The 16,486-nt window shown below is 36.3% G+C and overlaps 5 protein-coding genes and 1 pseudogene across 5 annotated transcripts; all 6 read left to right on the forward strand.

Moving 5' to 3' along the window:
- Positions 1 to 1,545: 1,545 nt before the first annotated feature.
- On the forward strand, positions 1,546 to 2,363 carry LOC147469244 (uncharacterized). Its single transcript, XM_086549287.1, has 2 exons — positions 1,546 to 1,739; positions 1,887 to 2,363. Exons 1-2 carry the CDS (start codon positions 1,650 to 1,652, stop codon positions 2,283 to 2,285), a joined length of 489 nt encoding a protein of 162 aa, XP_086405413.1. The 5' UTR covers positions 1,546 to 1,649; the 3' UTR covers positions 2,286 to 2,363.
- Positions 2,364 to 4,217: 1,854 nt separating this feature from the next.
- LOC147469245 (uncharacterized) lies at positions 4,218 to 5,059 on the forward strand. Its single transcript, XM_086549286.1, has 2 exons — positions 4,218 to 4,414; positions 4,587 to 5,059. Exons 1-2 carry the CDS (start codon positions 4,325 to 4,327, stop codon positions 4,983 to 4,985), a joined length of 489 nt encoding a protein of 162 aa, XP_086405412.1. The 5' UTR covers positions 4,218 to 4,324; the 3' UTR covers positions 4,986 to 5,059.
- A 1,809-nt stretch (positions 5,060 to 6,868) lies between these two features.
- Positions 6,869 to 7,850, forward strand: LOC147469246 (cuticle protein 7-like). Its single transcript, XM_086549296.1, has 3 exons — positions 6,869 to 6,880; positions 6,983 to 7,057; positions 7,225 to 7,850. Exons 1-3 carry the CDS (start codon positions 6,869 to 6,871, stop codon positions 7,600 to 7,602), a joined length of 465 nt encoding a protein of 154 aa, XP_086405422.1. The 3' UTR covers positions 7,603 to 7,850.
- A 1,884-nt stretch (positions 7,851 to 9,734) lies between these two features.
- Positions 9,735 to 10,443, forward strand: LOC147469247 (cuticle protein 7-like). Its single transcript, XM_086549297.1, has 2 exons — positions 9,735 to 9,821; positions 9,986 to 10,443. The coding sequence occupies exons 1-2, from the start codon at positions 9,735 to 9,737 to the stop codon at positions 10,361 to 10,363; spliced, it is 465 nt and encodes a 154-aa protein (XP_086405423.1). The 3' UTR covers positions 10,364 to 10,443.
- Positions 10,444 to 12,459: 2,016 nt separating this feature from the next.
- LOC147469248 (uncharacterized) lies at positions 12,460 to 15,675 on the forward strand. Its single transcript, XM_086549924.1, has 4 exons — positions 12,460 to 12,561; positions 13,101 to 13,175; positions 13,348 to 13,893; positions 15,610 to 15,675. Exons 1-4 carry the CDS (start codon positions 12,460 to 12,462, stop codon positions 15,673 to 15,675), a joined length of 789 nt encoding a protein of 262 aa, XP_086406050.1.
- Positions 15,676 to 15,934: 259 nt separating this feature from the next.
- Positions 15,935 to 16,486, forward strand: part of LOC147469249 (uncharacterized) — a 746-nt pseudogene continuing 194 nt past the window's right edge.

Here is a 16,486-nt window from a genome sequence, read left to right on the forward strand (position 1 = left end):
AGAGAAGGGAGTAAGAAAAAAAAAAAAAAAAGAGAGAGAAAGAGAGAGAGAGAGAAGAAAGATAAAAAGGAAGGGGGAAGGATAAGCAAAATTTTAAGGTAGTATAAAACACGATTGGAGAGAACGATAATATGATTTTTTTTTTTTTTTTTGTAAAAAAGTGATGTATTTGTATATGCTGATATATGCTATATAGATATACATATACAGACACATATATACATACATAAATACATACATACATATATATACAGTATATATATATATATATATATATATATATATATATATATATATATATAATTTTTTTTTTTTTTTTTTTTTTTTTTTTTTTTTTTTTTTTTTTTTTTTTTTTTTGAGTGTATGTATAGAAAGAGAGATGGCAATACACACACACACATACATATATGTGTGTGTGTGTGTATATATATATATATATATGTATATATATATATATATGTATATGTATGTTTATACACATACACACACAAATATGTGTGGGTGTTTTAGTGTAAGTATATTTGTGTTATAAGTAAGAAAAAAGTGTATGATGTATATATTCAGAACATTTATATACTGTAATGTGTTTTTCTATATAGATGTAGGCATTTGTTAGTATATATATGTAATATATATACATATATATATATATATATATATATATATATATATATATATATATATATATATATATATATATATATATATATATATATATATATATACACAAATATACATATTGGTCTACGTATACATAAACGTATAATATATAATACATATCTACATATCTGTATTTATATCTATATCTATATATACATACAAAAATACAAAAACACGTGTAAAGACACACACACATCCATACACAGACACACATATATAAATATGAAAATATATATGTTCGTGTGTGGATGGATATAAGCGCAATACCACACGCACACATACAAACAGGCGCACATGTACACTTATTTAAAGAAGTAGATTGAAATGCTGTACAGAAACAGGGAATAGTGGTTGGAATAACAAATAATGAGCTTGGTAAAAACGGTCTAAGATTCCAGCAGAGTTGAATGTGAGCATCTCAGGGGGCTGTGATACACTTAGTGTATCCAAACATTTATGAAGGAGAAAAGTCTACGTAAACAGGAGTAATGGTTCCCATAATCCATGAGGTAGAAAAGCCATAAATCATGACGAAGGCTTGCGATGAAAACCACCTCGACCGTGACATTCAGGAGGGCGAAGAGCTAGGGACTTCCATCTGGTATGACCAAGGTATTGAAGTTAGTGTGTACGTGAGTTAGGTGGGGGAGAGACAGGGATGGGGTGGGGAGAGAAGGAAAGCGGCGGGGAGACTAGGAGGAAAGGAGGGAGAGGGTGAGGGGGTGGGCAGAAGAAAAAGAAAAAAAAAAAAAAATCTGAAGGGCGACAAGCGCACCGTTTTTTTTTTCTGGGGGTAACAGATAGTAGAAGAGTGACGTCACTTGGCTCACAATATAAGTACGCACGGATCCCTTGCTTGGTCAGTTGTGTGTCAACTAGGTCTCCAGAATGAACACTAAGGTGCGTGGTAATTTAGGCTAAGAGTGGTGTGTATCACAAGACAGTTATAGAATTATTCCCGACTGTATTGAGGCTTGTTTTACTATATTATGATGTGGTTGCAGGTCCTCTTCTTGCTCGGTGTTGTGGCTGTGGCTGCTGCAGATAAGCTACCAACCTACTCCTATAACGCTCCACAGGTGAGTGTTAGACACAATACTTCTGAATGCTTAATTGATTTGAAGAGTATCAACGAATACTTATTTTCAATCATGCTGCTATACAAATCTCTACATCAATTTAGTATTCATATCAGTAATTGAGTGAATGGGAAATGTATTTTCTAGGGATCTTTCGAGGACTCCGTGGAGTATGATGATGCCAAGTACGACTTCAACTGGGCTGTGAAGGACGAGTATTCCGGTAACGACTTCGGCCACCAGGAGTCCCGCGATGGTGACAACACTGAGGGATCGTACTACGTGCAGCTCCCCGACGGCCGCCTGCAGAAGGTGACCTACTACGTGGATGGCGACAACGGCTACGTTGCCGACGTGACCTACGAGGGCGAGGCTCGCTATGACTCGGTGGAGTCTCGCGAATACGCCGCCCCCAGACCCGTGTACTCCGCCCCCAGACCCGTGTACTCCGCCCCCGAGTCACACGAGTCCGTTGAGACTCCCGTGTACAGCCCACCACGACCCCAGTATGCCGCACCCAGGCGTTCCTACGGATTCCCTCAGTAAGAATTGATAGACGAAGACGGCTGATCAGAATGTATCTATTTATTTATAGACATTTATTACATTAAAAGCTCAACCAACTATATGCTTTTCTGTTTTACCACAGACAGATGTTTAATCTCAAAGAATCGGAAAGAAGTAATGTCTGTTGCATTTCAGAGAATGGATGATTTTTTCTTTTGAAACAATATTTAAGTTTATGTAAAACAAATCCAGAAATCCAATATGTTTTTACTGTATACACCCAATCACGCACGCATATACGATTGTGCAAATACATATTCCCATTATATATATCTGAACACTGAAAATGATCATCAATGAATGAATTACTCACATATAGTATATGTATTGTTTTTTCATATAAATGTGATATATGTCTTTGTGTGTAATATAAAGGGGGGGGGGGGATCAAGTAAATTGAAATAGAAAGAGATAGAGAGGTGGAAAGATAGATCGTTACTTAGAGAGGAGAAAGGAGAAAAGAAAGAGAGAAAGAGAAGGAAAGAGAGAGGGAGAAAAAGAAAGAGAGAAAGAGAGAGAGAAGGGAGTAAGAGAAATAAAGAGAGAGAAAGAGAGAGAGAGGAAAGAGAGAGAGGAAGGGGGAGGGATAAGCAAAATTTGGAGGTAGAATAAAACATGATAGGAGAGACTTTTTTTTTTTTTTCTTCTTCTTTCTTTCTTTTTTTTCTTTTTTTTTGAGTGTGTGTAGAGAAAGGGAGATGGCAATACACACACACTCACACATGTGTATGTATATATATATATATATATATATATATATATATATATATATATATATATATATATGTATGTGTGTGTGTGTGTGTGTTTATACACACACACGCACGCATACACAAATTTGTGTGGGTGTTTTAATATAAGTATGTTTGTGTTATAAATAAGAAAAAAAGTATATAATGTATATGTTCAGAACATTTATATAATGTGTTCTTCTATATAGATATAGGTATTTATTAGTGTATATATGTAAGATATATATATATATATATATATATATATATATATATATATACATATATATTTATATATATACATGTGGGTCTACATAAACATAAACGTATAATATATAATACATATCTACATATATACATACAAAAATACAAAAACACGTGCACACACACACACACACACACACAGACCCACACACATATGTATAGATAAAAAAAATAAAAAAAAAAAAAAAAAAAAAAAAAAAAAAAAAAAAAAATATATATATATATATATATATATATATATATATATATATATATATATATATATATATATATATATATGTTCGTGTGTGTATGCATATGAGCACAATACCACACACACATACAAAAGGGCGCACATGTACACTTATTTAAAGAAGTAGACTGAAATGCTTTACAGTAACAGGGAATAGTGGTTGGAATGACAAATAAAGAGCTTGGTAAAACCGATATCTAATTTCCGACAGAGTTGAATGTGAGCATCTCAGTTGGCAGTAATACACATAATGTATTCCAACATTCATGAAGGAGAAAAGCCATAAATCATGACGAACGCTTGCGATGAAAACCACCTCGACCGTGGCATTCAGATGGACGAAGAGCTAGGAACTTCCAGCTGGTATGACCAAGGTGTTGTGAAGTAATAGGGGACGTGTGTGGGGTGATGGAAAGACAGGGATGGGGATGAGAGAGAGAGAGAGAGAGATGGAGGTGGGGGAGAGGCAGGGAAGTGGGTGGGGAGAGAAGGAAAGGGGCGGGGAGACTAAGAAGAAGGAGGGTACAGGGTGAGGGGGTGGGCAGAACACAGCAAAAAATCTGAAGGGCGACAAGCGCACTGCTTTCTTCCGGATGTAACAAATAGTAGAAGAGTGACGTCACTTGGCTCACAATATAAGTACGCACGATTTCCTTGCTTGGTCAGTTCTGTGTCAACTAGGTCTCCAGAATGAACGCTAAGGTGCGTGGTAATTTAGGCTAAGAGTGGTGTGTATCACAAGACAGTTTTATAATTATTCCCGACTGTATTGAGGCTTGTTTTACTATATTATGATGTGGTTGCAGGTCCTCTTCTTGCTCGGTGTGGTGGCTGTGGCTGCTGCAGATAAGCTACCAACCTACTCCTATAACGCTCCACAGGTGAGTGTTAGACACAAGAAAAGTGATATACATTGTCAGTATACTTCGCTAATGCTTAATTGCGTTGAAGAGTTTCAACGAATACTTGTTTTCCGTCATGCTGCTATACAAATCTCTACATCAATTTAGTATTCATATCAGTAATTGAGTGAATGGGAAATGTATTTTTTAGGGATCTTTCGAGGACTCTGTAGAGTATGATGATGCCAAGTACGACTTCAACTGGGCTGTGAAGGACGAGTATTCCGGTAACGACTTCGGCCACCAAGAGTCCCGCGATGGTGACAACACTGAGGGATCGTACTACGTGCAGCTCCCCGACGGCCGCCTGCAGAAGGTGACCTACTACGTGGATGGCGACAACGGCTACGTTGCCGACGTGACCTACGAGGGCGAGGCTCGCTATGACTCGGTGGAGTCTCGCGAATACGCCGCCCCCAGACCCGTGTACTCCGCCCCCAGACCCGTGTACTCCGCCCCCGAGTCACACGAGTCCGTTGAGACTCCCGTGTACAGCCCACCACGACCCCAGTATGCCGCACCCAGGCGTTCCTACGGATTCCCTCAGTAAGAATGGATTGACGAAGACCGCTGATCAGAATGTATCTATTTATTTATAGACATTTATTACATTAAAAGCTCAACCAACTACATGCATTTCTATTTTACCTCAGATCGATATTTCATCTCAAAGAATAGAAAAAAAATAATATCTCTCCTAAATTTCATAGAATGGGTGAGATTTTTTTTCTTTTCCTATACAGTAGTTGATTTTAAAAAAATCCAGAAATCCAATATGTTTTTACTGTATACACCCAATCATGCACGCATATACGTATAAACCAATACATATTCCCATTATATATATCTGAACACTGAAAATGATCATCAGTGAATAAATTGGTCAAATATAGTACGTGTATTTTTAAAATTGATATATGTCTTTTAGTGTAATAAAAGAAGAAGAAAAAAAAGACATTTCAAGTAATCTGATGCAGAAAGAGATAGAGAGGTGTAAAGATAGATCGTTACTTAGAGAGGAGAAAAGAGAAAAGAAAGAGAAAGAGAAGGAGAGAGGGAGGGAGAAAACGAATGAGAGAAAGAGAGAGAGAAGGGAGCAAGAAAAATAAAGAGAGAGAAAAAGAGGAAAGAGAGAGAGGAAAGGGGAGGGAAAATCAAAATTTAGAGGTAGAATAAAACATGATTCTTCCTCTTATATATAAATGCTGTATTAGTATATTTTGATATATGCTATATAGATATACATATACACACACATATATACATACGTACATACATATGTATAATTTTTTTTTCTATCTTTTTTTTTTTTTTTTGAGTGTTTGTCTGTTGGTGTGTTTAGAGAAAGAGAGATGGATATATATTCACACACACACACACACACACACACACACACACACACACACACACATATATATATATATATATATATATATATATGTATGTATGTATGTTTACACACACACACGCGCACACAGACACACATATGTGTGGATGTATTAGTACAAGTATGTTTGTGTTATAAATTAGAACAAAATATATGATGTATATGTTCAGAACATTTATATAATGTATTTTTCTATATAGATATAGGAATTTATTTGTATATATTCATGTATGACACACACACACACACACACACACACACACACACACACACACACACATATATATATATATATATACATATATTTACAAATATACATATGGGTGTACGTATACATAAACGTATAATTTATAATACATATCTACATATCTGTATTCATATTTATATCTTTCTATACATACAAAAATACAAAAACACGTGTACACACACATAAATATATAGATCTAAAAATATATATTTATTCGTGTGTGTATACATATGTATACATAAGAAGTAAAATGAAATGCCGTACAGTAAGAGGGAATAGTGACTGGAATGACAAATAAATGAGCTTGGTCAAAAAAAATTCTAAGATTCCGGCAGAGTTGAATGGGAGCATCTCAGTTGGCAGTAATACACATAATGTATTCCAACATTCATGAAGGAGAAAAGCCATAAATCATGACGAAGGCTTGCGATGAAAACCACCTCGACCGTGGCATTCAGAAGGACGAAGAACTATTAACTTCCAGCTGGTATGACCAAGGTGTAAAAGTAACAGTGGACGTGATTTGGGTGAGGGAGAGACAAGGATGGGGATGAGAGAGAGAGAGAGATGGAGAGGCAGGGAAGTGGGTGGGGAGAGAAGGAAAGGGGCGGGGAGACTAAGGGGAAGGAGGGTACAGGGTGAGGGGGTGGGCAGAACACAGCAAAAAATCTGAAGGGCGACAAGCGCACTGTTTTTTTCCGGGTGTAACAGATAGTAGAATAGTGACGTCACTTGGCTCACAATATAAGTATGCACGATTCCCTTGCTTGGTCAGTTCTGTGTCAACTAGGTCTCCAGAATGAACACTAAGGTGCGTGGTAATTTAGTTTAAGTGATTTGTAATGCAAGACAGTCATGTTACTATTCTCGAGTGTAATGATGCTTGTTTTACTGTATTATGCTGTGGTTGCAGGTACTCTTCTTCCTCGGTGTGGTGGCTGTGGCTGCTGCAGATAAGCTACCAACCTATTCCTATAACGCCCCACAGGTGAGTGTTGGGCACAAGGAAACCATGATATACCTTGTTTGTATACATTCAAAGGCTTCATTCCTTCGAAGAATTTCAGTGAATAATTGTCAATCATGTTAAACAAATTTCCGTATCAACGTAGCATTTACATTAGCTGTTAACTGAATGAGAAATGTATTTCCTAGGGATCTTTCGAGGGCTCAGTGGAGTATGATGATGCCAAGTACGACTTCAACTGGGCTGTGAAGGACGAGTATTCCGGTAACGACTTCGGCCAGCAGGAGTCCCGCGATGGTGACAATACTCAGGGATCGTACTACGTGCAGCTCCCCGACGGCCGCCTGCAGAAGGTGACCTACTACGTGGATGGCGACAACGGCTACGTTGCCGACGTGACCTACGAGGGCGAGGCTCGCTATGACTCCGTGGAGTCTCGCGAATACGCCGCCCCCAGACCCGTGTACTCCGCCCCCGAGTCACAGGAGTCCGTTGAGACTCCCGTGTACAGCCCACCACGACCCCAGTATGCCGCACCCAGGCGCTCCTACGGATTCCCTCAGTAAGAATTGATTGACGAAGACGGCTGATCAGAATGTATCTATTTATTTATAGACATTTATTACATTAAAAGATGAACCAACTATATGCATTTCTGTTTTACCACAGACAGATGTTTAATCTCAAAGAATCGAAAAGAAATAATGTCTCTCTTGTATTTCATAGAATGGGTGTTTATTTTTCTCGAACAATAATTAAGTTTATCAAAAACAAATCCAGAAATCCAACATGTTTTCACTGTATACACCCAATCATGCACGCATATACGTATATACAAATAAATATTCCCTTTATATATATTTGAACACTGAAAATGATCATCAATGAATAGATTAGTCACATATAGTACGTGTACTTTTTCTAATATGAATGTGATATATATCTTTGTGTGTAATAAAAAAGGTGAAAAAAATACATTTCAAGTAATCTGAAATAGAAAGAGATAGAGAGGTGGAAAGATAGATCGTTACTTAGAGAGGAAAAAGGAAAAAATAAAGAGAGAAAGAGAAGGAGGGAGAGAGGGAGAAAATAAAGAGAAAGAGACAGAGAAGGGAATAAGAAAAAAAAAGAGAGAGAAAGAGAGAGAGAGAGAGAAGAAAGAGAAAAAGGAAGGGGGAGGGATAAGCAAAATTTTAAGGTAGAATAAAACATGATTGGAAAGACTGATAATATGATTTTTTTTTTTTTTTTTAGTAAAAAAAGTGATGTATTTGTATATTCTGATATATGCTATATAGATATATATACAGACCCATATATACATACATAAATACATACATACATATATATGCAGTATATATATATATATATATATATATATATATATATATATATATATATATATATTTATATATTTTTTTTTTTTTTTTTTTTTTTTTTTTTTTTTTTTTTTTTTTTTGAGTGTATGTATAGAAAGAGAGATGGCAATACACACACATATGTGTATATATATATATATATATATATATATATATATATATATATATATATATATGTATGTTTATACACATACACAAATATGTGTGGGTGTTTTAGTGTAAGTATGTTTGTGTTATAAGTAAGAAAAAAGTGTATGATATATATATTCAGAACATTTATATACTGTAATGTGTTTTTCTATATAAATGTAGGCATTTGTTAGTATATATATGTAATATATATACATATATATATATATATATATATATATATATATACATATACACAAATATACATATTGGTCTACGTATACATAACCGTATAATATATAATACATATCTACATATCTGTATTTATATCTATATCTATCTATATATACACAAATACAAAAACACGTGTAAAGACACACACACATCCATACACAGACACACATATATAAATATGAAAATATATATGTTTGTGTGTGGATGGATATAAGCGCAATGCCACACGCACACATACAAACAGGCGCACATGTACACTTATTTAAAGAAGTTGAAATGCTGTACAGAAACAGGGAATAGTGGTTGGAATAACAAATAATAAGCTTTGTAAAAACGATGTATAAGATTCCGGCAGAGTTGAATGTGAGCATCTCAGGGGGCTGTGATACACTTAGTGTACCCAAACATTTATGAAGGAGAAAAGCCTCGTAAACAGGAGTAATGGTTCCCACAATCCATGAGGCAGAGAAGCCATAAATGAATACGAGGGCTTGCGATGAAAACCACCTCGACCGTGGCATTCAGGAGGGCGAAGAGCTTGGGACTTCCAGCTGGTATGACCAAGGTGTTGAAGTTAGTGTGGACGTGAGTTGGGTGGGGGAGAGACAGGGATGGGGGTAGGGAGAGAAGGAAAGTGGCGGGGAGACTAGGAGGAAGGAGGGGAGAGGGTGAGGGGGTGGGCAGAACACACACACACACACACACAAAAAAAAAAAAAAAAAATCTGAAGGGCGAAAAGCGCATCGTTTTTTTCCGGGTGTAACAGATTGTAGAAGAGTGACGTCACTTGGCTCACAATATAAGTATGCACGATTCCCTTGCTTGGTCAGTCCTGTGTCAACTAGGTCTCCAGAATGAACGCTAAGGTGATTGGTAATTTTGTTTAAGTGATTTGTAATGCAAGACAGTCATGTTACTATTCCCAGCTGTCATAATGTTTGTTTTACTATAACATAATGTGGTTGCAGGTCCTCTTCCTGCTCGGTGTGGTGGCTGTGGCTGCTGCAGATAAGCTACCAACCTACTCCTATAACGCCCCACAGGTGAGTGTTGGGCACAAGGAAACCATGATATACCTTGTTTGTATACTTTCAAAGGCTTCATTCCTTCGCAGAATTTAATTGAATAATTGTCAATCATGTTATACAAATTTCCGTATCAACGTAGCATTTAGATTAGTAATCTGAATGAGAAATGTATTTTCTAGGGATCTTTCGAGGACTCCGTTGAGTATGATGATGCCAAGTACGACTTCAACTGGGCTGTGAAGGACGAGTATTCCGGTAACGACTTCGGCCACCAGGAGTCCCGCGATGGTGACAACACTGAGGGATCGTACTACGTGCAGCTCCCCGACGGCCGCCTGCAGAAGGTGACCTACTACGTGGATGGCGACAACGGCTACGTTGCCGACGTGACCTACGAGGGCGAGGCTCGCTATGACTCGGTGGAGTCTCGCGAATACGCCGCCCCCAGACCCGTGTACTCCGCCCCCGAGTCACACGAGTCCGTTGAGACTCCCATGTACAGCCCACCACGACCCCAGTATGCCGCACCCAGGCGTTCCTACGGGTTCCCTCAGTAAGAATGGATTGACGAAGGCGGCTGATCAGAATGTATCTATTTATTTATAGACATTTATTACATTAAAAGCTCAACCAACTATATGCATTTCTGTTTTACCACAGATAGATATTTCATCTCAAAGCATCGAAAATAAATAATGTCTCTTGTATTTCAGAGAATGGGTGAGGTTTTTTCCTTCTTAAACAGTATTTAAGTTTTATAAAATCCAGAAATCCAATATGTTTTTACTGTATACACCCAATCACGCACGTACATACGTATGTACGCTTACATATTCCCATTATATATATCTGAACACTGAAAATGATCATTGATAAATAAATTAGTCACATATAGTAAGTGTATTTTTAAAAATATAATTGTGATCTATGTCTTTGTGCGTAATATAAAGGGGAAAAAAAAATTCAAGTTATCTGATACAGAAAGAGAAAGAGAGGTGGAAAGATATATCGTTACTTAGAGAGGAGAAAGGAGAAAAGAAAGGGAGAAAGAGGAGAGAGAGAGAGAGAGAGAAAAGGGGAAAGAGAGAAAGAGAGAGAGAGAGAGAGAGAAAAATAAAGAGAGCAAGAAAAAGAGACAAGAAAAGAGAGAGAGAAGAAGAAGAAAAGAGAAGAAAGGGGGAGGGATGAGCAAGATTTGAAGGTAAAATAACTGATTGGGGAACATTGATGGAGAGACGATAATGGAGAGACTCTTTATGTCTTATAAATGTTGCATTTTTATATTCTGATATATACCAGATTGGTATATATATATATATATATGTATACACACCGACAAACAGATATATTTGTGTGTGTGTGTGTCTGTTAGTGTGTGTGTGTGTTAGACAACGGTAGATAGACATATAAAATACACACACACACTAACATACACACAAACACATATATATATTTAGATACATACACACCTACACATACACTACCAGGCATGGGTGTTTTTGTATACGTCTGTGTTGTGCTGGAATATAATAAAATAGTAAATGATGTATAATTCAGAACATTTATAATATGTGTTTTTCTATATAAATGTAGGAATTTATTTATATATATATACCAACATGTATGCATTATAGATATATATTATGCATATTATATATATATATATATATAATATATGATTTATATATATATTATATATATATATATATATATTATAATATATATGCATATATATATATATATATATATATATATATATATATATATATATATATATATATATAATATATATAATATATAATACAAATATACATAGCAAAGATGGGCCTATATATACATAAACCCATATGTAATACATATCTACATATCTGTATTAATATTTACATCTTACATAAATATACAAAAACGCGTATACACACACAAATGTTCTATAATGAAATAAATATATTATATATATATATATATATCTAAAATACTTATATTATCTCTATATATATAAAAATATATATATATATATTTATATCTATATCCATACATATATATATATATAATATATATATATATATTAGATATATATATATGTTTATATAATATCATATATATATATATTTATATATATATATATATATATTTATATAGTATATATATATTTATATATATTATTATATATATATATTAAATATATATTATATTATATTACATACATATAATATATATATATATATATATATATATATATATATATATAATATTATATATATATATATATATATTTATATATATTCATGTGGGTGTATGGTATCAACGCAATATAACACGCAATTAACACGCATGTATATATTTATATATTTATATATATATACATAATATCTATATATAATATATATATATATTATATATTATAAATAAATCTCTAATTATATATATTTATATGTATATATATTCAGTGGGTGTTATTAGGGCATATCAACGCCAATAAAGCATAAACATACAAACAGGGCAATCATATACACTTATTTAAAGAACTAGACTGAAATATGTACTGTACAGGGAGATGTGTCTAAGATTCCGGCAGCGTTGAAGGTTAGCATCTCAGTTGACAGTAATACACATTATGTATTCCAACATTCATGAAGGAGAAAAGCTATAAATCATGACGAAGGCTTGCGATGAAACCACCTCGACCGTCAGCCCGGCATTCAGAAAGGACGAAGAACTATTAACTCCAGCTGGTATGACAAAGGTGTTGGTGAAAGTAATAGGGGACGTGTGTTGGGTGATGGAAAGACATGATGAGGATGAGGGAGAGAGAGAGAGAGAGAGATGGAGATCGGGGAGTAGGGAGGAAGTGGGTGGGGGTTTTTTGGGGGGGTGGGGGGTTTTTGGGGGGGGGGGGGGGGGGGGGGAAAAATAAAAAAAAAAAAAAAAATTAAATAAAAAAAAGGGGGGGGGGGGGGGGAAACAAAAAAGAAGGGACAAAAAAGGGGCGGGGAGACTAAGAGGAAGGAGGGTAGAGTGTGAGGGGGTGGGCAGAACACAGCAAAAAATCTGAAGGGCGACAAGCGCACTGCTTTCTTCCGGATGTTACAGATAGTAGAAGAGTGACGTCACTTGGCTCACAATATAAGTACGTACGATTCCCTTGCTTGGTCAGTTCTGTGTCAACTAGGTCTCCAGAATGAACGCTAAGGTGCGTGGTAATGTAGGCTAAGAGTGGTGTGTATCACAAGACAGTTTTAGAATTATTCCCGACTGTATTGAGGCTTGTTTTACTATATCATGATGTGGTTGCAGGTCCTCTTCTTGCTCGGTGTGGTGGCTGTGGCTGGTGCAGATAAGCTGCCAACCTACTCCTATAACGCTCCACAGGTGAGTGTTGGGCACAAGAAAAGTGACATACATGGTCAATATACTTCCCTAGTGCTTAATTGCATTGAAGAGTTTCAACGAATACTTGTTTTCAACCATGGTGCTATATAAATTTCTGCATTGATTTAGTATTCATATCAGTAATTGAGTGAATGGGAAATGTATTTTCTAGGGATCTTTCGAGGACTCCGTGGAGTATGATGATGCCAAGTACGACTTCAACTGGGCTGTGAAGGACGAGTATTCCGGTAACGACTTCGGCCAGCAGGAGTCCCGCGATGGTGGCAACACTGAGGGATCGTACTACGTGCAGCTCCCCGACGGCCGCCTGCAGAAGGTGACCTACTACGTGGATGGCGACAACGGCTACGTTGCCGACGTGACCTACGAGGGCGAGGCTCGCTATGACTCCGTGGAGTCTCGCGAATACGCCGCCCCCAGACCCGTGTACTCCGCCCCCAGACCCGTGTACTCCGCCCCCAGACCCGTGTACTCCGCCCCAGACCCGGGTTACTACCGCCCCAGACCCGTGTACTCCGCCCCAAGACCCTGTACTCTTCCGCCCCCAAGACGGCCGTGTACTCTCCGCCCCTCCAATCACCTCCGCCCCCAGACCCGTGTACTCCGCCCCCAAGTCGGAAGAGTCCGTCGAGACTCCCGTGTACAGCCCACCACGACCCCAGTATGCCGCACCCAGGCGTTCCTACGGGTTCCCTCAGTAAGAATGGATTGCTGAAGACCGCTGATCAAAATGTATCTATTTATTTATAGACATTTATTACATTAAAAGCTCAACCAAATGTTTGTATTTGTGCTTTACCACAGACAGATGTTTAATCTCAAAGAATCGAAAAGAAATAATGTCTCTCTTGTATTTCATAGAATGGGTGTTTATTTTTCTCGAACAATAATTAAGTTTATCAAAAACAAATCCAGAAATCCAACATGTTTTCACTGTATACACCCAATCAAGCACGCATATACGTATATACAAATAAATATTCCCTTTATATATATTTGAACACTGAAAATGATCATCAATGAATAAATTAGTCACATATAGTAGGTGTACTTCTTCTAATATGAATGTGATATATATCTTTGTGTGGAATAAAAAAGGTGAAAAAAATACATTTCAAGTAATCTGAAATAGAAAGAGATAGAGAGGTGGAAAGATAGATCGTTACTTAGAGAGGAGAAAGGAAAAAATAAAGAGAGAAAGAGAAGGAGGGAGAGAGGGAGAAAATAAAGAGAAAGAGACAGAGAAGGGAGTAAGAAAAAAAAAAAAAAAGAGAGAGAAAGAGAGAGAGAGAGAAGAAAGGGAAAAAGGAAGGGGGGAGGGATAAGCAAAATTTTAAGGTAGAATAAAACATGATTGGAGAGACTGATAATATGATTTTTTTTTTTTTTTTAGTAAAAAAAATGATGTATTTGTATATTCTGATATATGCTATATAGATATATATACAGACACATATATACATACATAAATACATACATACATATATATGCAGATTTATATATATATTATATATAATATTATATATATATATATATATATATATATTTTATATATATATATTTTTTTTTTTTTTTTTTTTTTTTTTTTTTTTTTTTTTTTTTTTGAGTGTATGTATAGAAAGAGAGATGGCAATACACACAATATGTGAATATAATATTATATTATATATATAATTTATATATATATATATATATAAATATATGTATGTTTATACACATACACAAATAGTGTGGGTGTTTTAGTGTAAGTATGTTTGTGTTATAAGTAAGAAAAAGGTGTATGATATATATATTCAGAACATTTTATACTGTAATGTGTTTTTCTATATAAATGTAGGGGATTTGTTAGTATATATATGTAATATATATACATATAATATATAATATATATATAATATATATATAATATACACAATATACATATTGGTCTACGTATAATAACCGTATTTTTATATATACATATCTACATATCTGTATTATATCTATATCTATCTATATATACACAAATACAAAAACACGTGTAAAGACACACACACATCCATACACAGACACACATATATAAATATGAAAAATTTATGTTTGTGTGTGGATGGATATAAGCGCAATGCCACACGCACACATACAAACAGGCGCACATGTACACTTATTTAAAGTAGTTGAAATGCTGTACAGAAACAAGGAATAGTGGTTGGAATAACAAATAATGAGCTTTGTAAAAACGATGTATAAGATTCCAGCAGAGTTGAATGTGAACATCTCAGGGGGCTGTGAAACACTTAGTGTATCCACACATTTATGAAGGAGAAAAGTCTACGTAAACGGAGTAATGGTTCCCACAATCCATGAGGCAGAGAAGCCATAAATCAATACGAGGGCTTGCGATGAAAACCACCTCGACCGTGACATTCAGGAGGGCGAAGAGCTTGGGACTTCCAGCTGGTATGACCAAGGTGGTGAAGTAATTGTGGACGTGAGTTGAGTGATGGAAAGACAGGGATGGGGGTGGGGAGAGAAGGAAAGCGGCGGGGAGACTAGGAGGAAGGAGGGTACAGGGTGAGGGGGTGGGCGGAACACACACACACACACACACAAAAAAAAAAAAAAAAAATTGAAGGGCGAAAAGCGCATCGTTTTTTTCCGGGTGTAACAGATTGTAGAAGAGTGACGTCACTTGGCTCACAATATAAGTATGCACGATTCCCTTGCTTGGTCAGTCCTGTGTCAACTAGGTCTCCAGAATGAACGCTAAGGTGATTGGTAATTTTGTTTAAGTGATTTGTAATGCAAGACAGTCATGTTACTATTCCCAGCTGTCATAATGTTTGTTTTACTATAACATAATTGTGGTTTGCAGGTCCTCTTCTTGCTCGGTGTGGTGGCTGTGGCTGGTGCAGATAAGCTACCAACCTACTCCTATAACGCCCCACAGGTGAGTGTTGGGCACAAGGAAACCATGATATACCTTGTTTGTATACTTTCAAAGGCTTCATTCCTTCGCAGAATTTAATTGAATAATTGTCAATCATGTTATACAAATTTCCGTATCAACGTAGCATTTAGATTAGTAATCTGAATGAGAAATGTATTTTCTAGGGATCTTTCGAGGACTCCGTTGAGTATTATGATGCCAAGTACGACTTCAACTGGGCTGTGAAGGACGAGTATTCCGGTAACGACTTGGGCCCACCAGGAGTCCCGCGATGGTGACAACACTGAGGGATCGTACTACGTGCAGCTCCCGACGGCCGCTGCAGAAGGTGACTACTACGTGGATGGCGACAACGGCTACG

The sequence above is a fragment of the Penaeus japonicus genome, unplaced genomic scaffold (assembly GCF_977035675.1).
Source record: "Penaeus japonicus unplaced genomic scaffold, GWHDUDI00000001_assembly GWHDUDI00000022, whole genome shotgun sequence".
NCBI lineage: Eukaryota > Metazoa > Arthropoda > Malacostraca > Decapoda > Penaeidae > Penaeus > Penaeus japonicus.

Coding starts and splice junctions, on each gene's coding strand:
- LOC147469244 (XM_086549287.1), top strand. CDS start 1,650: ATGATGTGGTTGCAGGTCCTCTTCTTGCTCGGTGTTGTGGCTGTGGCT. Junction 1,740..1,886: donor ACTCCTATAACGCTCCACAG/GTGAGTGTTAGA, acceptor TGTATTTTCTAG/GGATCTTTCGAGGACTCCGT.
- LOC147469245 (XM_086549286.1), top strand. CDS start 4,325: ATGATGTGGTTGCAGGTCCTCTTCTTGCTCGGTGTGGTGGCTGTGGCT. Junction 4,415..4,586: donor ACTCCTATAACGCTCCACAG/GTGAGTGTTAGA, acceptor TGTATTTTTTAG/GGATCTTTCGAGGACTCTGT.
- LOC147469246 (XM_086549296.1), top strand. Junction 7,058..7,224: donor ATTCCTATAACGCCCCACAG/GTGAGTGTTGGG, acceptor TGTATTTCCTAG/GGATCTTTCGAGGGCTCAGT.
- LOC147469247 (XM_086549297.1), top strand. CDS start 9,735: ATGTGGTTGCAGGTCCTCTTCCTGCTCGGTGTGGTGGCTGTGGCTGCT. Junction 9,822..9,985: donor ACTCCTATAACGCCCCACAG/GTGAGTGTTGGG, acceptor TGTATTTTCTAG/GGATCTTTCGAGGACTCCGT.
- LOC147469248 (XM_086549924.1), top strand. CDS start 12,460: ATGACGAAGGCTTGCGATGAAACCACCTCGACCGTCAGCCCGGCATTC. Junction 12,562..13,100: donor TGACAAAGGTGTTGGTGAAA/GTAATAGGGGAC, acceptor ATGTGGTTGCAG/GTCCTCTTCTTGCTCGGTGT. Junction 13,176..13,347: donor ACTCCTATAACGCTCCACAG/GTGAGTGTTGGG, acceptor TGTATTTTCTAG/GGATCTTTCGAGGACTCCGT.